Raw genomic sequence first — 24,176 nt, 5'->3', positions numbered from 1 at the left:
TGAGAAATCAAATTCCATTTCCTATAAAATACAGTGATGCCAGATTTTTTTTCTCCTTTTAAGTGATCCCTAGTATGAAACATGAGCAGATAATAATGTCAAATGAGGGCCAAAATTTCAAGGTAGAAGTTGAGGTTTAGCAACCATATTTTAGACTAAGGAGAAAGAAGGGAGTTTTCAATGATTTTTCTTTTAGTGTCTAGAACACACACCCACATTATTTATATATATGCATACATATAATTATATTAGGAAGAGGGTTTCCTACATATTTAAAACTTTTACATACTAGATAGTAAAGCTTCAAAGAAGATGTGGCTTTTTCTTTCTGATACCAAAATACCTTCCCCTACAGCTTCCACAATCTTCAGTTTAACTTTTTAAATGATCACCATGAATCACTGAGTTAATAATTGATGCTGAATTGCATGTTATAAAATTAACCATTTCTATATTTAGCTGTAATAAGGAAGAATATGCCATATATAGCCTCTTGTTCTTCTGATCAATTCATTTACTTCTATGGGACAATTTAATAATTAAATCACAGATAGAGCAATCATAATAAACATCACAGCCCAATCTTACTAAAAGGGAGGAAAAGTCTCATTGTAAGAATCAAGACGTACTAAGATGAAACTGGCAGTCGTGCTGTGCATAAAAGCTTTGTTGCAGACAACAACACTCAGGATCTTGCTTTGCTAGAAATATGATGTCTCTGAAAGTGCTAATCAATAACACATTGTGGAAAATTATATGGTTATTATTCTGTTGCCATCTCCTTCTGCAGATAAAAGAACCAAGGGCACACTAAAACTTATTCTACACTCATCTTTGTTCTCTTTAAGTTATGCAGAAAATTGTTAATGCCCACTGTGACAAAAATAATCAAGATTACCAAGGGCATCCAACCATAGCATTTTTACTTGTATCTTAAAAACACATGCCAGTAAACCACATTTCATTTTTATCATGTTTCCTGAAGAATTGTGTAGCTCCCCAGAGGAGAGGAAGCAGAGTCCTATTACACTCACTGAAGTGAAATATAAACTCCTCCTTGGTGGAAATCAAAAGAAAGAAATGTGTGACATCCATCCATGCAGGGTTAGACTCCAAACCACTCAGAAAGTGTTTTAGAGCTTGTGTGGTCTCATGCCCTTTCATAGCTCAAGCTTTTATATGTGATCACTTGCAAGTCTGGAAGTAATATACCCCTGTTGTCTGAATACTGGAACGAACATTAAAGAGAAAAAAGGAGAGTAGCCATCTGACTCTTTTCCTCATATCGAATAAAACACCAATGGCCAGTATGGATTAATAATTTCTTCATTTTAATATGTTATCTATATATTTGGTGGCTTAAAACAACCTCAGTTTATGACTAGAAAGCAAGTTCTCTGGGGGATTTAAGACTTCTAATTTATCTCTTGGATGTCTATTTGTAAGAAGTTCTAGACACCATTTAGAGATGAGTCTTGCCTTTGCTCACATTGGGAAGTCTCATCTGTCCTTTCAGATGTTCTCTGTGAGTGAAACAGCCATAGCAGCAATAGTTAGGTATTTGTCATCTTTTGTTTGTTCAGCTGTTTGTTGTTTGTCCTTTTGTTATATCTGGGGCTTTGGTGCCTGGATGGCTGGCTGGCTTTTTGGTTGGTTGGTTGGTTGGTTGGTTGGTTGGTTGGTTGGTTGGTTGGCTGGTTGGTTGGTTGATATGTGGCCCTAGCTGGCCTGGAACTTGCTAGGTAGATCAGGTTAGCCTTGAACTCATGGAGGTCCTTCTTTGCTGGGATTAAAGCCATGCACCACCACACCTGTCAAGTTTTAGTGTCTTGATGGGGCTCATTGTAGAAACCTGAATGTATCTGACATTGTTTGTCCAACAATGTTTGTCAGCACACTTTTTCTGTCTGGACACAGTTGGGGCCACTTTCTGCTCACATTTTGGCTGGCATCTTCTTCCCCCAGAGTGAGAAATACTGAAGGAAGGAGAGGAGTAGGAATAACCCAAGGGAGACTGAAGAAGAACACAAAGAATAACAATAGGTGAAAATAAAAATACAGAAGAGGAAGCATAATTTGTGAAATGAAAGTAGAAACTTCTGTTGACTGGAACCTGTAAGAATGAGACTTAAAAGTCTGTTGAAGCGAGGAACTTACTAATCCATTCACTTACTGTACTCAGGATAAATTTAATCATGGTTAAGTCACAGCTTTTCTCCTATCTTAAGTTTCATATTAAGCTTCTATTTTCTTCAATTTTATTTATCTCTCTATATATGTATATATGTATTTATATATATATATATAAATATATATATATATATATAGTAACTTTAATATCCTACAAGTTTAAATAAATACAAAAGCACATGAATGGATATATCATAAGAGTATGTAGTATAAATTTTGTAGTTTATGTATGCTTTTTCTCCTCCCATGAATATGTACTCAGGTCAAGGTTGTCATCACTTCACTTCTTGATTTTTTAAAAATAATTTATTATTATGATGAAGCCTACTACAATTATATAAAATTTAAAGATTTCAAGAAAATGTATATGAAAGGTCTAACTAATAAGTTGAAGAAATCTTTGGAGTCCAAAGAGGGCTTATCAGAGGAAGAGATGAGTAAAAGAGGGCACTAATTAAGAGGTAAAATTGAAACAGAGGAGAGAGATTAATGAAATAAAGAGGAAACTAGGTTATAAAGGGCTTTCCAAGTGAATCAACTAAGGGATTCTAACCTAAGTTGCTAAATTTGGCTGCTTTATATTGGCATTTAATTTGCAGAAGTAGAAAAAAAAGCAAGATGAGTATAAATTTAAGTCAATGACTATAAACAATCTTCCATACCCTGGGGTTGATTAGGTGGAAAATAAAGGGAGGTGGTGAGTCAGAAGTCAGAAGTCACAGGACCTTCTTAAAGCCTGGTATTGTGACTCAAACATAAAATATGTCATTTTGTAAAAATGAAATAATTTGAGTATTGTGTTTTCTTCCTTTTGGATTGCCTGATTGACTTTTGGCTGAAATTCCATGATAGATGTAAAAATCAATCAACATAAATACTGACAACACAATCAGGCCACTTCTTGCCCTGATATTATCAATTGTTCTGATAAATAAACTTTGGGCTTCCATTTGATCAGCTTAGTCACTACTCCATTTCTCTTTGTTCTGAATAGCCAGAGAAGTAGCTCATTAAATGGTTTTCAATGTTAACATTCAATAAATTCATATTGGAAAAAGTTTACTGAGGACCTGCCATCTGCCAGTGCTAGCTGTTTTTCTACCTAGATTTTAGCATGTTTCTCATAGTTTCACAAGTTTTTCTCATGACAGAGAATGCACATATCACCCCCATTTGATAGATAAAGAAACTGAGGTTCCTGGAGCATTAGGATTCAGCAGAGATTACCCAATCCAGTTTGAACCCAAATCTTTCTCATCATCCTGTGTTCGTAACTATAATTTGTTGATGCAGATAACTTCTTATAAGGTGGTATTTGCTCACCTTCCTGTGGCTTCTAAACATGCAAACATAATTATTTGTTAAATTATGCTGTCGTTATAGCAATTTTAAAATCAGACTGGACAAAAGCTTCTGAATGTGTTAACATAAAAGTCAAGAGACTCCTGAATATTGTCCCTGACCCAAGTCTCACTTTTAATAAACAAGAAATTTACATACATCTTCTCACTACTAACCAATACCTCCATCACAAATTCTGTTAACTAAATAGCAAAGAATTACTCTGTTTTGCCTTTTTTAAATGTATGTATGTGGGGGGGGCTCTGGGGAGTAATGCACATGTGAATACAGATATTCACAGAGGCCAGAAGAGGATGCTGGATTTTCTGGAGCTGGCATCACAAGCAGTTGTGAGCTACCAGATGTGGATGCTGGTAACTAAGCTCCAGTCTTCAGCAAGAGCAGTATAAACTCATCAACACTGATCCACCTCCGGAGTCTCCAAATAAGTTAACTTTTGTGACCCATAACTACAATAAAAATTCTTATGGCCATAACAAAAACAACAGGAATACAGAAATCCTATTAAGTTTTCATGGAAATTGTTTTCAAACAATTGTGGATTGGGTTGAGAAGGAAGGTGGGGAAGATCTTAGAGGAGTTGAGAGAAGGAAAAATATAAACGGAATATGTTGTTTGGGAAAAAATCTATTTTCAGTTGAAAAATAGAAAAAAAAGATTACCTTTGGGTCATGTTCTGCTTCTCGTAAATATATAGTAGTCAGAGTATCAAAACTATGTTGTAAATATAATGTGAATTATTCTAAATCAATTCTATATATTTAAGTGCATATTTCTCAACTGAGCAGAACCCACCTAGAGCAGAGCCCTGTTTTCCATCACCCTTCCTAAGCCTACCATGTAATTACACTCTTCTACTTAGTAACTACACAGTGTTGATTATGATGGTTCCTATTCTTTGGTTGCACAAAGATTCATTCAATACCTACTATGTGCCTTGTCATGGGGGAGAGAGAAGATAATTAGACAGGCAGTTCCAAGAAAATAGGCCTCTATTGATAGAATAAAAATGAATAAATATGGCATGCCAGTTAATGATAAATGCCATCAGGAAATATAGTAATGTATCAGAGACTAGTTGTGCTGGAAAGGCTTCTCTGAAGATGTAAAATTCAAATAGAGAGCTGAAAGACCAAAAAGAGTCACCACACACTAATGTTAGAAAATTGTATAAGCAGCAGGAAAGTTAAGGTCAAGGCCATATGGTCAAAATGATCATGGCTTGTTGAGGACCTGTGAGGACAGAGGGACTTGAACAGGGAATATTAGAAAAGGATCAGAGTCAACAGGAGACAGATAAAGTAAGGACCTGAAGACCCACATAATGAATATAATTCTAAGTATGATAGAAAGTCACTGGAGGATTTAGAGAGAGACAGAGAGAGAAGACAGAGGCAGACTAAATTCTTTGGAGAAATAAAATATTTTAAGACATATGCAAAAGACAAAGAAATTTTAAAGATAAGTTTTACATGCATCATTCCCTGTTTAGACAATTGAGAGGATCCAGATCTCATGTAGAAGCTAAGGCCCTACTCTTGAAGTGGAGTTCATTGAGCAGTTAACCTACCTAACAAAATCCTAAAGACCAAGATGGTGATGAGTAGGAAATGACCTTCTTCATCTCTTTTGACTGATTTTAGTTTAAAGTCCAATTTGTTAGATATTAGGATTGCTACCCCTGCTTGTTTCTTGGGTCCATTTGATTGGAAGATCTTTCTCCAACCTTTAATTCTTAGGTACCGTCTGTCTTTGAGGTTGAGGTGAGTTTCTTGTAAGCAGCAGAAGGAAGGGTTCTGTCTTCTTATCCATTCTGCTAATCTGTGTCTTTTTATAGGGGAGTTAACACATTTAATGTTGATGGATATTAATGACCATTGATTATTGTTTATTCTTGTTTGTTTTTGATTTGGTGATGGTGGCAAGATTGTGTGTGGGATTCTATCCCTTTTTTTCTTTTGACTGTTGGAAAATTGGGATTATCTATTGCCTATGTTTCTCTGGATTTAGTTAACTTCCCTGGGTTGCAGTTTACCTTCCAGTAATTTCTGTAGGGCTGGATTGGTGGATATGTATTGTTTGAATCTGGTTTTATCATGGAATATCTTGTTTTCTCCATCTATAATGATTGAAAGCTTTGCTGGGTATAGTAGTCTGGGCTGGCATCCATGGTCTCTTAGTGTAGGTAGAATATCGATCCAGGACCTTCTGGCTTTCAGAGTTTCCAAGGAAAAGTCAGGGATGATTCTGATAGGTTTGCCTTTATAGCTTACTTGACCTTTTTCCTTTGCTGCTCTTAATATTTTCTCTTTGTTGTGTATGCTTGGTGTTTTGATTATTATGTGGCGAGGTGACCTTTTTTTGGTTCAGTCTATTTGGTGTTCTGTAGGCTTCTTGTATTTTCATTGGTATGTCTTTCTTTAAGTTGGGAAAGTTTTCTTCTATGATTTTGATGAATATGTTTTCTGCACCTTTGAGTTGGATTTCTTCACCTTCTTCTATACCTATTATTCTTAGGTTTGGTCTTTTCACAGTATCCCATATTTCCTGGATATTATGTGTTAGGGATTTGTTGGACTTAAGATTTTCTTTTGTTGATGAATCTATTTCCACTAGTGTGTCTTCAACTCCTGAGATTCTCTCTTCCATCTCTTGTATTCTGTTAGTTATGCTTACATCTGTAGTTCCTGATGGTTTACCCAGCTTTTCTATTTCCAGCATTGCCTCAGATTGTGCTTTCTTTATTGTCTCTATTTCGGTTTTTAGATCTTGAACTGTTTCTTGTATTTTTTGGTTTGTTTTATCTTCAATTTCTTTAAGGGATTTTCTCATGTCCTCTTTGAGGTCCTCTATCATTTTCCTGAAGATATTTTTAAGGTCATTCTCTTCTGGTTCATCTGCATCCTGATGTTGAGGTCTTACTGGTGTATGGTTCCTAGTCTCCGGTGGTGTCATATTGGGTTTTCTGTTGTTGGATGTGTTTTTACCTTGTCCTCTTCTCATCCTTTCTTCTGTTGGGTGTAGCAAGTGTTTCTTGTTCTCCTGGTGGGTGTGGGACCACGGTTCCCTTCTGGTAGATGCAAACAGATCCAATACTCTGATGTCGGTTCTCTTCTCGTGGATGGAGGTATCACTGTTACCCGGGTGTCGGCAATGTCTGGGCGTGCCAGATCCTGCTGGGCGGGCAGTTGGAGGCAGAGCTGTCACCGGGCCTCGGAGTGTCAGATCCCGCTGCCGAACTCCGTATGGTCACTTGTCTCAGATGACTCTGAGCAGCAACGATGAACCGGAACTGGAAACAGTTCCTGGCCTACCTGGGCCGGCAGATGGAGGCCGGGATGCCTCTGGGGGCTGCCTCTGGGTGTTCGGTGTTAGGAACCCGCCACCGAACTGGGCCAGCTTGTTTCTAATTTAAAGAAAAAAAGAATCTAATATTCAGCCGAGATGTCATTTGTTACTAAAAGCATCATTAACATAATTTCAAATATATAATGCCTCCAAAAGTATAGCACTCCTGAGCATCACTTGAAAGTAACAGATACTAAAATCCAGCTAAATAAGAGATATATCTAAATGAATAGTGCAGGAATGGTAGCATCCTTCTAAGAAGGAGAGGGACCATCCCCTTACTAGCTAGGGATATGTGAATTGACACCACAGGGTGGGGGTGGGGGCATTGAAAGTGGCAAGTTTACAAGCTTCAGGTGTGACTACAGTGCACAGAGTGTAATATATGTAGTAGGTAGGTGTATGAGGTTAAGACAAAAAGAGCACTTGAGTTTGGTTAACCAAAAAGCCCATTTAAAAACTGAGAGCTCTTTTAAGTATTTTGGCTATAATTAAAGTTGACTTGACCAGCATTTTGGTTATATCATTATGGTGTGTTTATAATGAAAAATTAATTAGATGGGTGGAATAAGAAGGTTCACTGGGTAAAGGCCCTTGCTACCAAGCCTGATGACTTGAGTTGAATTCCCTGGAACACACAAATGGTAGGAATAAAGATCCAACTGCTGCTAAGTTTTCTTCTGACCAATACACTCTTCCATAGCACAAGTGGGTGCACAGGCAGACAGAGATGATGATAATGATAGATGCTAAAAGGAAAAGAAAAGAAAAAGTTAATTAAAGCTCATGGAAGACCTGACAACCCACTGGTTCTCTACTCAAATAGTCTGGATACCCATAATGGGGATCTGAATTGAGATGATTAAAATATAGACCAAGGTAAAATGGGTCGGTCATTCAGGAGAGATTGAGAAAGAAGAACAGAAAGATCAGATATTATCTGCCAATAGATAGTAGAATAGACACTACCAATCTGCTGTCATAATGGTGAAGAATAAGAAAGAAGTCAAAATGACTACCAAATATGGGACTTCACCATATAGGCATGGAAAAAGAAGAAAGTTTAGTTGTGGGTAGAGAGAGGGAAAAGTGATTGAGCTTTGTAAATATGGGTTAGAAGCACAGGTAGGACATCCATGTAGAAAGACATACAACAGAGAAGAGTAGAAACATGGAATACAGAAATGAGTGTGTAACACTAGCAAATAACAAACCCAGAGTAATAATACAGGATTTCGTGTCACTACAAAATGCTTCGAATGAATTGAAGCTCTCTGCTCAGATCAAAGACATGACAGAAAAGCTGTTCTGGAAATCACTTGCCAATACAAATCCTAACCAAATATCAGGGTTCGGTGGGTGAGAATAGAGTCAGGAATAGAGACATCTTAACACTAAGAGGAGGGTGCTTAGCAAAGTCGAATTCTTTGTGGCAATGGGGAGAGAGCATTTCTCTCAGGGATTTTAGGGATTTGGTATCCAATTTTTCCTCACGTAGTATGTCAGTTTCTGTTACTATAACATATACTAAAGATAATCAGCTTCTGCAAGTTTCAGTCCATGGTTGCTTTAGGGTCTTTAGCAAGGCGGTATAGTATGGAAGGGGCATGTAACAGCAGAAATTACTTAAATCATGGAGACAGTAAGCAAAGAAGGAGAAGGGGCTAGAACTTGAGCACTTCCTCTAATGGCCCCCCAGCTGTGATCTAACTTCCTCCCACTAAGCTCCATTGTTAAGGCTCAGGACCAAGTCATTAAGTCATTAGCATGAGGCCTTTGGGGGACATTCTAGATCCAAACGCATGCACATAGTGACTGAGTGACTGCTTTAAAATGTCTTAACATTCCCATTTAGATTTTCTATTTCTCCTTGAAATGAAAATCTTTAATCATAGAAACGATCAAGTGGGCTTAGAATTCAGACTAAAATATATTGTAAGCTATTTTATGATAACTAATACTAAGTTATAATCTTATTGTTCCCTGGAAATTTCTGTTTTATCTCAATTGAGCCTGAGTGCAACAGTATGGAAGGAGCTATATGTTTACAACACCTATTCACAAAGACAAAGACGTAGATGGCATATATCCACTAACTGCAGGAAGTCTCACTCCTCTTCTGTTTGAAATAAAATTGTCACTTGGTTAAGAATCCTTTCTTGTTTTCCAAATTTGTTCTCACATTCTATTTGGCATATAGTGGGACCCCCAAATAGAGATCTATCTATTTAATCTATATTTTAGCATCACTAATTTTATGGAGTCATAGTCAAAGGTTCGTGTGTGCTCTGTGGAATCAATCCCAATCTTCCAAACAAGCAGAGATCAGAGGCAAATTATTCAAATGTTTGCTGCAGTAAACCCGAGTATTCCAATTTCATCTGATTACCTCTGTGCTTTTAGTTGGGTCATTCAAATTTCTGGTTCAAAGGCATAGCTCTTACCATCTTGCAAAGTTGTTTTGTTGAGTGATTTTAATCTTGAGTTCCTATTTCACTTCCCATTTGAGACTTTAATACTGTTTCCACAGTGACAAGCCTCTGTTAATCATGGCCCTGGGAATTGAGCTCTCAAGAGTTTACACAACCCCCTTGTCTCTCAGTTCCCAGGCTTGATTGCAGCTCCAAATCCTGCCCTTGGGGACCAGAGACAGTGCCTGCCTACTCAGCCTGCCTGACAAACACTGTGGGCAAGCCAGAACTCAGGAACTCCTCACCAGTGTTTCAGAAACGCTAACTGAGGTTTCTACCTTTAGTTATGCAGAGGACAGAAGTAAATAGCTGTGATATAGTCTCTGAGATCTAGCAACAGCTTCCATATGCTGGCAGTGTAGATGGAAGCTTCAGTGTAAAGGAAGTCTCTGTTATAGAGAGCTATCAGGTAGACTAGGTTTCAGTGGGTAGATAAAGGAATTGTGCTTAAAACTATAAACTAACTATAAACTGAAAACCATCCTGGTATCTAAATCTCACAGGTCCTTGAAGGCTTAGCTCAAGTTTTGCTTTCTATATTAAATTGTTACTGACATATGGGAAGCAACTTTAAGCTATTAAAACCACAGCAAATGATATACAAACACTTATAGATCATTAGATGAGCTTTGCATATTTAATTTTTTAAATTATGTATATATGTGTGGATTCGCGTCAGAGTATACAAACATGAGTGTGGTGCACAACGAGGCTAGAAGAGGGCATCCAGTTCCCTGAAGTCACAGGTGATTTGACTTGGATGCTAGGAACCAAACTTGGGTCTTTCACAAAAGCAGTACATGACTTTAACTGTTGTGCCATCTCTTCAGCTGCCATTAGATGATTTTTGTGCCATATAGGGTTACTTTCTGAAAGAAGAGGGTCACAGCTTATTAAAACAGAGGACATGAACCCGGAGTCCTGTAGAAACTGTAGTGACAAGGTGGGGAGAGAAGGCTCAAGGGAAAAATCCTTTTCAACTGTGTCTGTGCTCTTCAACCTCTCACTAAAGTTTACCAGGGCACTGACATTACCTTAACCTAGAATGAACCCAAGATTGCACACCACCTTGAAATAAAAGTATTTCATCAGTGTCCCTGTCTGACCGTCCAAACAGCTCTCCAAGAGCAGCTCTTCTCAGGGGTGAATATCCAGTACTCAACTGACGCTACGGTTTTCATAGACTTAAAGCCAGAGAAACATGTAAAAGCATTGAGATTCTTAGCTAATTCTCTGGCTAAAAGCTAGCAATTTCTTTTCTAAGAATTCTGACTTGGTCCCTATTTGTAGTTTAATTTTGTCTCCTCGAGATTCTTACGTTGGAATTCTAACTCCCTGATACCAAGGATATGACTTTATTTAGAAGCAGAGTCATGGCTGGTATAATTCACTGAAGTCATACAAGAGTAGGGAAGGTTCCTGATTCAATATGATCAGCCTTTATAGAAGGGGAAATTGGGACACAGAAGACAACCATGTGATGCTACAAGCAAAGACTTAAGCTGCAGGGCAAGCAATACCAAAAATTGCCCCAAACAATGGAAGCTAAAAGACATTTGTAAGATTCTCCCCTGGAGATAAGTGAGGGAATATGGCTCCACTGATACTTTGACACAAAATTTTATCTCTACAACCCTAAGACAATACATTTCTGTTGTTTTATAATAGGCAACAATAATGAATGAATATTTTGAAAGTGTTGCTGATGGTGTTTGATACAGCTTTTCAGCCAATTTCTGATGAAATTCCCCCTTTTGCCTTCCCCAGAAGCAAGTGAGTGCCTGTTGCCAGGCAGAATCTTTCGATGCCTCTACCTTGCTTTGAACTTGTGTTTGCTCACCTCCATAACAAGACAGAGCTTCCCCAACCCTGTGTAGGCATTAAAATACCCTTAGGTGGGGATGCAGTCTAGCCTACCATTTTGACCAGAAACCATTAAACCCGTTTTGTATTCCCAAATTGCTAATGTCCCCATTCCTGTCACACTGAGCATTTTGCCATTTCTAATAATTTACCTTCCGCAAAGTTTGTATATAAGTAATATATTATTTCCTAGCAGGTCTACAAATTCTCAAAGCAATATCATTCCATGGTTCACATTTTAAAGTAAGCTGAGAGTCCCAGTTTAGAGAGTCCTTATACTAGAGTAGATTATAGATGAAGAGCAATCTCTTCAAGAGGTGAATGAGAAGAACCATCCAACAGTTAGTTATCCATAACCTACTCTACTCAAAGCAGTGAACTCAACAATAATATAATACATGAAATACATACGATTCAGTTTCCCTTTCATAGAAGTATCTTCCTTGAATCACTGTGAGGCAGGTTATTTAAAGGTCTCTCTCTCTCTCTCTCTCTCTCTCTCTCTCATGTGGAGCTGGAGTTATAGGTAGTTGTGAGCTGCTGATACAGATGCTAGAAACCAAGTCAGGACCTCTGCAAATGCCCAAAGTGCTTTTACCGACTGAGCCAACTCTCCAACCTCATGATACAGTTTGGAAAATAGTAAATTCCTCCCTGCTTTAAGTACAGTGATAGCGCTGCTGGCTTAGGCTATATTACTACTATCACAATGTAATTTGTAATTGTGGAGCATTTTACTGTTTAGATTTGTCACAAGTGTTTTCCTAAACAATGAATGAGCACTGTCTACCTTATGGCTTCTCCACCAGAGTAAATAATACTACACCTCAATTTGTTTGCCTGGCACTGGCATCAGATCACTATATAGGGACTCTGCCTGCTCAAGCCTTATGGAATTCACATAGCATCCTTCTCCATGACTGTGTGTGAACATGAATTAAATATGACTTTTGACTTGGATAATTTAAAAAGGCTTAGCCACAGACATCATTCTGCCGTCTAAAAGGAGAACAAAATAGATTAAGCCATATTGCAATGGAATTCTTTTTTAAATGGCCATTTCACTTGTGTTTTTAAATACTAGATGAATTGCTTTATTACATAATTTGCCATATTTTAACTAATACCACTTAAAAATTTTCACATGGTCTATGTCTATGATTTTATTTGTATCAAAATTAGCACCCAGAATGTGAACTTACAAGAACCCCCAAACTGCTGTAGCCAGTTATTGGTGACGAACTGGCTGTTCAAAGTGCAATATTCACTTGAGTTTGTATTTCTTTTCTGTCTTTGCTTTCCAGACACTGCAAATGGATATAAACAAGCTGAACATAACCTTGCTTCGGATCTTCCGCCAAGGAGTGGCTGCAGCCTTGGGACTCTTACCCCAACAAGTGCACATCAACCATCTCATTGTAAGATGCTATCTTTCACATTCTCAGAATCCCACCTGACTTTCCATCATTAAAGGCTCCATGACTGACAAGCCAAATCTACCACATCACCTATTTTTGTAGATAAAGTTTTATTGAGGCATGCCATGTCCACTGGTCCACACGTCACGTGTGACTGTTTTCATGCTTACAATGGTGAGCTAAGTGATTATAGCAAACAGACTGACCCATAAAGCCTAAACAGTTGATTGTCTAGCCCTTTACAGAAAATAGTTATCAGCCTTGTTACAATTGAATCATAGCTCCCCTGACAGGTGTGAATAAAGGACCAGATTACCTGCTCCAGCAACCTAACCCAACTCCCAATGTATTGTCCAGGAGAGTGGAATCTTGTGTATCAGGATCCAGACCCTGTTTGCTAAAGCCCCTTCAATATTATCAATAGGATGGATGATGAATGCACAAAACAAAAAATTAGGTATGAATAAAAAAGAGGTGCTCCTCACAGCAGTAGCTCACATGGAATGCCAAGAAAAAGCTTAGATTGGCATCTGAGGTAGGGGTGAGGAAAACCTAAGGGACCAAGAGATCCACTGTGTAGGAATGACTCTAGACCTAGCAGTCACCCACATTCATTCTTAACCCCATTTTCTCTGTGTGTGAAAACATGGATGTCATGTGCTACTCGTTCTCACTTACATTTGAAGATTGGTTAAGCCATGTGGATCAAATGAGCAATTTAAAATCAGATGGTTTTTACTTTTCTTTGTAAAAAGCTAGCTAAGGCTCACATGACAGAGTCTTTGGTGGGTCCCTATAGAGATAGCTCCCCAGTTAAGAGCACTTACTGCTCTTGTATAAGATCTGGGCTTGGTTCCTAGCCCTCACATGGCAGCTCACAACTACTTAGAACTCCAGTTCTAGGATATTCAGTGTGGTCTTCTGACCTCCACAGGCTCCTACACACACATACACAAGACAGATATACACACATGCACATATATGCATACACATGTACACATATATGTACACACACACACACACACACACACACACACACACACACACACACATATATATATATATATATATATATAGAGAGAGAGAGAGAGAGAGAGAGAGAGAGAAGGATTTTTCATATTGCTTTAAAATCTTTCTTTATTCCTAGTTTATTGGGAACCCAAACAAGGACTAAACAAATGCTTTCATTGCGTTAAATTTTATGCCTTGTTCAAAGTCAGCTTTCTGCTCTATTTGGGTATCTACATCTGTATTCTCAGATTTGCACAGAATTTATGTTTATTTTTATTTTTCGTGGGTAAATGTTGAGTTGTTTCAGTTCCCACCAAAAAATTATTCTGAATTAACAATTTCCTGAGTTTTAATAAGTGTTTTAAAAGCTGTAGCACAGAAGAGAAAATACAACATTCTTAAATGTCCTTTAAGAATAAATATTGCCAATTGTGAGAGAGTGAGAGACATTGAAGGCCTCTGTGACACCCCTCAATCCATAAGAAATAGTCTAAACAGGAAGCCACTGAAAGGGGTCCTTAAAAATTGGGGTGCTGAAGTGTAGCTCCTGGATGTTGACACCTCTGGTGGTGAGGGTCAGGGAGACCTCAGTTATCTTTAAGAGGCTGGACACTGGGAGTTTGACCATGTTCAAATGAGTATATGAACAATGCAAATTGGACTTGGTTTCTTTTGTCGTTTTCTAGTTTTGGAGGGAGGGCACAATGGTGGGAGGGTGGACTTGGTAGGAATGGGAAGTGGGTGTGGTTGGAGTACATTGTGTGAAATTCCCAAATATTCAATAGAAATACTATGTTGGGAAAAAAAGAGTAAGCATTGTGCTGGGCATAATGGTGACCACCTATAAGTCTGGTAGTTAAAAGGTAGAGGCAGGAGGACTTTGAGTTTGATAACAGACTGGGATACACAAAGGAGTTCCAAACTAGGCTGAGATACCTAGAGAGACCTAGTCTCAAAAAAATTGAAAACTGAAGTCAGTTATTATGTTCAGGACATCTAGTTCATGTGCATGGGTGTTATAGACATCTTGGTTCTAGATCTAGATTTAATAAGTGTATCATAACCAAGAGTAGAATTTAAAAGTTTGTCAATTTTAAGGTCAAAAGAATGAGGAAAAAAATGTCGAGGCTCATCTGGTCCTCCTCCTTGACCAGTCCAGCCTACATTCATGCAGTCAGTTGATGAGGAAAGATGAAGCAAGGTTGCGCCTGATGGTTGATACTTACATCGGGTTTTATCTAATTCATTTGGCTTCAAAATGTGCCTTTAAGTGTAAGTATTTAGGAAGCATCTGAGAATTATATGCTAAGTCAACACACACCTATAATTCTAGTACTTAGGAGACTGAGACAGGAGGATGCAGAGATCAGGGTCAGCCTCTATTGCATTTGGGTAGACTCTGAAGTTAACAAAGGCAAACAATTAATTAAAATATGAAACCAAAAATGAAATATCATCAAGTGAAATATAAAATTTCACATTCTGGAGTGCTAACCATCTAAAGTAAGGCAATTTGACAATATTGTACTTCAGACTGGTGACAGTAATTCTGGGAGTGATTAATCGAGTCACAGCATTAACTAGCATGACTTCAAAGATTCTAGGAACCTGACTTTAATGTCTGTATTGTAATAACAGGTGAACATTTCGTTCATCTTTCCCAATTGTCTTTAACATACCCCAATGGCATGCTTCCACTAGGAGAAGAAGCACCATGTGGAGTTGTTTGTGTCCCCTGTAAACCGGAAACCAGGAGAGCCACAGGCCCTGCAGGCTGAGGAAGTGCTACGTTCGCTTAATGTCGATGTCTTGCATCAGAGTTTACCACAGTTTGGAATTACAGACATCTCCCCTGAGGTATGGCATTGCATGGATCAGTTCATTAAAATAATAATAATAATAATAATAATAATAATAATAATAATAATAATAATCTGCAGTTATCTTGATTTGCTAATCCAACCCACAAAGCTTTGAGATGAAAGCCCTTAGTTGTGTGTAGATTTTAAACCAGCAGTATCCCTAAAGGTCAAAATCTGGTGTGCTTCAGAGTTTGTGTGTTTTTGCTTAAGTAAATTCACCTTTCATGGTGAAGTTTCATTATTTGACACTTGATTCTTGAAATCTCTGTGACCTTGTAATTATTTATTTTATTTTTCATTTAACTGTCTACAAAAAAAGACCAGCTACATAGTTTTGTAAGTTGGTCATGTGAAACTGATTTGTGAAAAAACAAATAAGCAAACAAACAAAACAACCCCTCCCCCAAACTCCACTCTGGACTTTGTTCCTCAATAAATCAAACCTTCATCATCACTTTCATTGTCAAAATAGTCACAAATATTCATTTCCCCCATGGTTTGGAATTATGTGAAGTATGCTTTTTTCCTATATGTAAGAACTCTGCATATTTTCTTCATGGTATTTTCTAAATTTGACACTAAAAATGGTTCTCTACCATCCTTTCCATTTTCCCTACAGAGTGACTAATCCCTCCATCTCTCCTGTCAAAATCAAATTCATCAGAAAGACTAGCACTCTAAATAAATGCAAATCCAATTTACAAATCCATAGAATTTGGCTTTGAGGGAAAGCATATATACACAGAAGGTCTGGGTACAGAGAAATTAAGCAACTGCCTCAGAGTGATTCAAGAGTGAAGTGTAAACCAACACTCACATGTGCTAGGTCCTGGGTTCAAACTCCAGTACAGGAAGAAAAAGAAGAGGGAAGGAGGAGAAAAGAAGTGAGACAGGGAGGGAGAGACATGGAGACAGAGTCTAGACAAGACATGTTAATATACCCCCAAGGTACCAGATACCAGCATTCAGGGAGGCAGAAGTCAGAGAATTCTGAGTTCAAAGTCAGATCAGCCTACATAGAGTTCCTGGCCAACCTGAGCTACAGATTTTCAAACAAAAAATAAATCTGTATTCTATGCTTATTTTATTCCTCTTTCTGGTAAACCCCATCCATTGCCTTTCATTTCAGCTAATACCATAGGGAATATATATATATATATAATATATATATATATATATATATATATATATACTTTAGTTCACAACCGTTTGAATCTTGCTAGGACAATTTTGCTCTATGAGGATAGTGTCAAGCCTTTGCATAGTGTCAACCACCCGGAGCCTCAGTTTCTTCACATTCAAGTGAACATACAGTCCTTATCTAATGGACTTGACATAGGGATAAAAATTTTTAAATATGTGTGAAAATCCTCAGTTTTTGTGTGTACCAAACAAATGTGATTTGAATATAGATGACATAAAATTTAGACTATGCAGTCCTTTGGTGTACTCAGTAGATTGGGTCCTGGGCACCAATGTATACCAAAATCTTCAGACATTCAAATTTCCTATGTAAAGTTATAGCTGCATGTACCCTATGAACATGTTCCTATATGCATCAAACCTTCACTAACTACTTATAATACATAATGTAACTGAAACTCATAGGGTTGCTTTAGTGATTGGGTAATAGCAGCCAGAAACTGTACCGATGGACTGAAGATGAATTTTCATCACTAATATTTTCTATCAATAGTTGGCTGAATTTGTGGGTGCAAAAGCCATAGACAGGAGGACAAAACTATATATAACTACTGAACCAAAACAGTCACCCTTTTACTTACAGTCCTTCCCACTGACTTTGGTTTTGTTGCGTACCCTGCCCCTCTCCCTCCTGCCCAAACTTTGGTTTCAAAATACAACAGAATGAGGTCCACATTTCTTAGTATGGTATATGGTCCTCCACATGCTGGGCTTTGTAGCTGCTGGGTGGCTCCTCAGGTTATGTTAGAGCAATTCTAAATTTCTTAGCTACCATGACCCCCAATCCCATTCCTCCATGCTTGCACTCTGGTCTTTCTACACACCTTTCTGCTTCATCAGCCTGTTTGATGGCACAGCCTTCCATTGCTGCTTCAAGAACTCAGGAGCTTGTTGCATCCCCACGGAGTGTAGAGCAGAAACCCATTCTGCTCTGTGTGTCTTCAAGGCTGTCTCTGCACTGTAGGCTCCTCGATGGAACATGCCATTCATGTTGTCGCTGTCTTCATTTCATTCAGCAGTGAAATGGACAGAATATGAAAAGCTGAGTCAATGAGTAGCCAAATGCTGTGCTGAGCCCTGCCCAAATTTAGGAAAACAAATAAACAGACCAAGAAATATGGAACTGGAGTCTCACATTAATTGAACTATGCCCACAGATAGCAAATCGATACAAGCTGACCACTTTAGATTGTAAAGATCACAACAAGAATGCAAAGGCCGCTCTTCTAACACAACTAATAAAATTTGTATTTTAGTTCAGAAAATATAAAGTTCACAACATCTGTTTTCATATGGCAACAAGATAAACATTAAAATAAGCACAAGATAAGAGTGTGTTTTTTAAAATTCAAGTACTTGGGTGGGCAGGAGAATCTTCACTATAGTGAAGGAGTAGCCTACATCGACCACACATCAGAAAGCTATTGGGCCACAGTAGATGACAAAGCCTGTCCTGAACTTAACAAGTGTATTTAGTAACCAAAATATGATATGTTCTCATAAATTAGTTGGAATCTAAAAAAAAAATCTAAGAACTGTATAATCTGTGATATATTCAGTATAAGAGCTTATCAAGTGTTTGAATTGACTGTAAGGGGTCTATTTGAACCTTTTGTTCAGAGGCTCTAGAAGGCTCAGTCCTGAAACTCTAAATGTAATGAGGAGAAAGCCAAGGAAGACAGTGTCTACAGTGTGCAGGTACCCAGGGCTGTTTTACATTCAGCAGGAGGGACTCTGCAGACATGATGGAGAACAGTCGTGTAAAGCTACCCAGCTCTTCTCTAAGTTCTCCCATGTCTTTATTCTTCTCCCCGCAGTTAAGGTTTTATAACAGTTTGTGTCTCAACACTGTCTTACCTTGTAATCCTCAAAATATATCTTACTATGGTAGAGTAGCCATTAATGGATGGGGGAGGGGAGAAATACTACAACACATCTATTTGCAGGAGCATTTCACAATGATGCTTCAAAGCATCTATTCCTAAATCGATGTTAATTATTTTCATGGAACAATGAGTTTTTGCTGCTCTTTATGTTCCTGGATTGTTTGTTTGTTTGTTTGTTTGTTTTGATGAATGACTCAGAAACTAAAGAACAATTCCAGAGAATTAATTCTGTAAATCATGTGTTTCCAATCTGGGTTTCCTGAAGGAAAGAAATCTTTTCTTTCTTTTCTGGAGTGAAGGTCTTTAACACGGGGCATCACTCTGTAGCTAGCTGCCCTAGAATTTACAATAGCCTAGGGCTCTCGATAATCCTCCTGCCTCAGGCTTCCCTGCACTTCGACTACAGATGTGCACCATCACATTATTCCTGTTATGTATGTGGTATGTGGTACCTGGACAGTTATAAGCACATATTGTTTTATTATAAGATGCCCATAAAGAAGAAAAAAAAAAAAAACCTTCCTTTTGCCCCATAAGTTCCAGAGAAACAAAATTAAATTCACTCTTCTAGTTTTACTGGTAATTTCCACCACCCCCCAGAATTGTTACCTAATTATTGAAACATTATGTTCCACATTAATACTGAACAAGTTATTTAGGTTTTTATTTTCATTCATTTGCACGTTACTCCAGTTTCCTAACTACTGGATCTTCTTTAAGTAACAGGCTGATGAATTGGCTGGTACTTGATGGGATATTCACAAAGAGAAAATTCATACTGTATAAAATATGAAGCATAATTTGTGAGTTGGGTGACTGTTCCTTCAAACTCAGAATATTAGCCAGCCAGCAAGTGTAAAGAGTTCCACACTAGGCACACAGGCTGAGGGCATATAGCATCGGTGTTAAAACGCTACATCATGAGGATCAAGTGCTTGCATTGTGTATAATGCAATTGAAATCTGGTGCTTACACAACCAAGCCATACGGTTGTGAGGTGCATCTTATTAATCTGCCCTCAACAAATGAACCAGGCTATTTATAACATTTCCATTTCATTCTTTGGTTTTCATTGCCCCCAATAAGGTGTGCCTCCTGAAGTCTCTGCATCAGTACCATCTTCCATGATATTAGGAATTGGAAAGAAAATGGAAAAGAAGAAAGAATTAAAGAGTGAAAAGGGGGAGATGGTGGAGTGGAAGGCAGAAACTACTACAAGATATAAAGTTACAGAATGCCTAGGGAGGCCATCATCATACATAATGGAAACATCTCCGTTTTTCAATAACAAAAATACCAGCTTCTTTCACTGCACCTAAGTTAAAGGGTAGGGCAACACAGCTATGACATATGCCATAAAGATGTTATAGTAGCATTAACTTGACCTGACCTGGGAGTCTGTGAATTATTGAACCCTCAGTCCTTGACACAATCTAAAGGCCACTGGGTTCACCCTATGCAAAGGCTAAGATGGGAGATTATTGTGGATTGCAATCTTTGATGTGTGGGCTCTTGACTGCAAACTTTTCCTTTATTACCCGGCCCTTATTGAGCTGTTTAGATCTCAGAACAGATATAGCATTGCTCAGCAGGGGCAGTGTGACTCAGAAGGAAATCTATTTACCAAGAATGTGAAGTGACTAAGTTCCAGTTCAAAACAAGAGCCTTTAAAAAAAAAATCTGGGGGTGGGGTATGGGAGGGTGCAGGATAATTCTTCCATCGTCATTGTTCACTTAAAAAAAATCAAAACAGGTCTGTCTTCCAAAGAAAGGAGCATGTTTATACTCTTGAGAACTGTGGAGCTACAGAAGGAAAATGGACCCAACCAGATGGGAAACACAACACTTTCCACTTTCCTAACCACTCCTTTTTTTCAAGTTTTACATGACTTTAAGCTCAAATCCTTTTACTTAAATTTGACAAATTCATGCTGCCTGTGTGAAGCCTTAACTAGTTTGCTTTTATAGAAAACAATGGATGCCATTTAGTTGCCTGAAAAAAACTAATTCAATTCTGTTCGCGATTCCTACAATAGTTTTCTTTTCTATTAGCTTCTAGCTGTGTTTATAGAGAAACTAGAGCAAAAAAAGAAAGAAAGAAAGAAATGGCCTAGCTGTTTTCAAAGAAGTGAAAGAAAATTGTCACTGGAACCCAGAATTCCCAGCAGGGTCCTGACTCACTAATCACCTCACCGAATCAAGTACTAACAGATTCTCTATTAATCAAAATACATACCTAAATAATTTCCTTTATCCACCCACCTGTCTAGAAAAGTAAAAAGGTTGTATTGTGGTGATAAAGCTTGTCTGAAGATCAGAAAAGCAAAGCCAGCCACAAGCTATAGAGATCAGATGGTGGTGATGCACACCTTTAATCCCACTATATCAGTCTCTGGATTTTTTATTTATCGTGTTGCATTGTATCATGAGTACATAAATAAGTCTCTCCCCAAATGGTTTGTGTCATCATAAATGAACTCAAAAGTTTTCTTGCTCATCATTCTATTAAAACTTGATTGAGTGCAGAGATTAAAATTTCCATAAAGTCATTTTCAAGGTTAATATTTTTAGTTTAATTTGCAAAAGTTAGATATGCTTTCTTAACCTTAGAAATAACTAGAAATGATCTCAAAATTTAGGCACCTAGAATATAGGTTTAATTTGAGAATATAGGTTTAATTTGAGAATATAGGTTTAATTTGAGGCTTCCTTTGTCTTTGTAGTTAATAGTAAAAGATTGTAAGTCTTAAAAGTGAGTGGGAACATTTTGCTTGATACAGACTTAACATTTTTCCTACTCAGATACCACCTAGTTTTTTTTTTCAGGGTAAAATAAAATCTACAATATCATTAGCATATAAAATATTCTCATATTTAGGCATGGTAGTCCATGACTGTGACCTAGCACCTAGGGAATTGCCATGAGTTCAAGGACAGCCTTAGCTACAGAAGGAGAGAATCTGTCTAAGATAGAAAACAAAAGTTTAGAGCATCCATTGATGTACTGTCCTGTTTTGAAGAGTGAGTAACATAGAACCAAGAGCTACTTCTTCTCTACCTCCACTCCCAAAGCAAGGAGCAAAAGCAATAAAAATTAAAATAATCCTATTTATTTACCATTTATTACTAAGTAATTCTGACCTGGTGGGTGTTCCCTGTTCCTTTAAATAAAACATAATATCCTGGCAATTTCTATGTGGGATGGTTGCGTGAGTCAGGTTTTGACAAAGTAAGTTCCATTTAAAGGGGAAAATGATATGATAAAAGGAAGAAGAAAACAAAACAGAATGGTCCCAACGTCGTGGCTCGTTTGCTATCAGGAGCTTTCTGTTTGCACCTGTTTCACTTTTGTTTGAAAGTAAAGAGCGGTGTGGACGTGGGAGGGGACTCGGAGTACAGAGAGCTTCAGAAACAATTCCTCCTCGGCACAGAAAAGCACAGAGCTTGCCTACCTGTGAACCAGGTAGTTTCCAAGAGAGGCAGTGCAGGACGTGGAGGAAGGCAAGAACCCAGGAATCTGTCCCACATGTCTACCCCCTCCCTCACAGGATCTTCCGACATAGAGGATGGCTGTCCTGTGCCTGAACAGATAGAGAAACGGCTGTGGCAGTGGGGGGTAGAGGTGTGTTTTACTACACTGAATGAAATCAAGCTAAAATATGTTGATGGTCTGACAAGAACGCTGGTTTCCTCAAGCTCTCCTTTAACACCGGGCTTTCTGTTTTGCTTTTTAAAGAAAAATGTTTTACAAGGGCAGCACGAAGCGGACAAAATCTGGAGCAAAGAAGGATTTTACGCTGTTGTCATTTTTCTCAGCATCTTTGTTATTATAGTAACCTGTTTGATGGTAAGTTTGCTTCTTTGTGTGTCTAATCCTTTGGGGATCCCACTGCTTAATAATATTAGATATCTTGACACTTGAATGAATGTTGAAAAGACCGGGGACAGAAGCCAGCCTATAATCTTGTTAGCATGGGACTGTTCTGTGGCAGCAGATGACTGACGGATGGCTGAGACTGTGTGTGATGTGTGGATGCTGACCTCTATAGTGAGACTAGACTGCACTGAAGTGTTCAGGATCTAGACCAGCCCTATGTGAAGATTTAGAAGGTGATTTACTGAGGTCACTGTAGCCCTTAATGTAACTGAAGTCTCATGTGCACACTTAGGGCTGGCTCTAGTTCTTCTCTTATGTCCCCTTTAGGAAGCATAGAAAAAAAAATTTAAAGAAGTATGTCTTTGGCACAAAGCTTTCTCCCAAGGGAAGGGTTTATTTCCTTTTTCAAATGTCCTTGAAGGCATTCTAAGAAACATCAGGCATTAATGGAAGTGATTATAGCCTTGAAGGTAACCCACTCACTGCTACCTCATTTCCAGTTGAATGCATAATATATAAGAATGAAAGTATGCACTGCAATTGTTCTACAGGTCACAATATATAACCAATAAGGCATAGTCCTAATTCTTAAAAGCCAAACCCAAAATAAACCCAACCCACTAAATTAGACCAGGCTCTGGTATTGAATTTGGTATGGAATGTATTAATAGTTATCTTTCAAATAGAATGAGGTGGGGTTGTAGGTTTTTTTGTATTATTCTTTTGAAATTTTGTGATGGAGCATGGTATTCGGAGTTTACAAATGGGTTTAATATCTTTTCTTGTATGTTATATTCTTTTTATTTTGCATATTTCAGGAAATATTTCCTCTTTTGTTTTACACATCCCCCCAAAAAGATATAATGCTAATGATTTTATCTACAATCAAGTGTGTTGCCAAGCCTTCTGTTGTATTTTATTTATTTGTGTCCCTGCTTCCGGAAATGGATTTATCTCAGAAAGATTGAGAATCAGTCTAGAAATAAAGAGAGGCTCGGTGGACCTGAACTGGAGGGATATGAATAAGGTCATAAATGGAATAAAAAAAGGCACACTTCTGAGATCTCAAAATACAGGACATAGCAAGAACAACCTAAAACCCCTGTTATAATGGATTCAAAGATATGACCTTTTGGATCAGAAATTGAGCTTCAAGATAATTGTGACCCAGTAATCAAAACAATAATTAAGAACTAAGTTTAAAATGGATTTTATATCTTAAGTGATAAATATTAAGGAAAAGAATTTTGGTGGAAAAGATGGAAAGTTTTATAGAGACTTCCAACTACTGGCATGAAGGGTGTAGTTCCTTCTCATGGATAACTGCACTTTAACATATGTGATTCTTTTTTCCTTATCCCAGCAAATCTCAAGTTCTGTTCTCTGTCTTGTCAGTCATAATTGGAATTATTTCCATTTCACAGATTCAAGGGAATGGAGGAGCTGGAACTGTGGCTCAGTAGAACATTTGCTTAGAGCTGGAACTGTGGCTCAGCAGAACACTTGCTTAGAGCTTTCGAGTCCATGTGTTCAATCCCCATCACTGTAGTGAGAAAACAGAAGAATTAAAGGAGAGTGAGGAAAAGAGCAGAAATGATAAAAGCTGAGGATTTTCAGATTATTGATGAGTAAGATTCAGAAAAACAAAGAGTGAGAAGAGGATTCTGGGAAGTCAGAACACAGAC

The 24,176-nt window shown here is 38.0% G+C and overlaps 1 protein-coding gene across 1 annotated transcript in view; it reads left to right on the top strand.

Moving 5' to 3' along the window:
- Ptprr (protein tyrosine phosphatase receptor type R) overlaps nucleotides 1–24,176 on the top strand; it is a 115,757-nt gene that overhangs the window by 1,368 nt on the left and 90,213 nt on the right. The window contains exons 2-4 of the mRNA XM_027392375.2: nucleotides 12,539–12,652; nucleotides 15,365–15,520; nucleotides 22,351–22,461. Of these exons, the coding sequence (XP_027248176.1) occupies nucleotides 12,539–12,652; nucleotides 15,365–15,520; nucleotides 22,351–22,461 (381 nt within the window). The remainder of the gene's footprint in view (nucleotides 1–12,538; nucleotides 12,653–15,364; nucleotides 15,521–22,350; nucleotides 22,462–24,176) is intronic.

Source organism: Cricetulus griseus (genome assembly GCF_003668045.3).
Source record: "Cricetulus griseus strain 17A/GY chromosome 1 unlocalized genomic scaffold, alternate assembly CriGri-PICRH-1.0 chr1_0, whole genome shotgun sequence".
In the NCBI taxonomy this organism is placed as follows: domain Eukaryota; kingdom Metazoa; phylum Chordata; class Mammalia; order Rodentia; family Cricetidae; genus Cricetulus; species Cricetulus griseus.
This window is presented reverse-complemented; position numbering and strand designations above follow the sequence as displayed.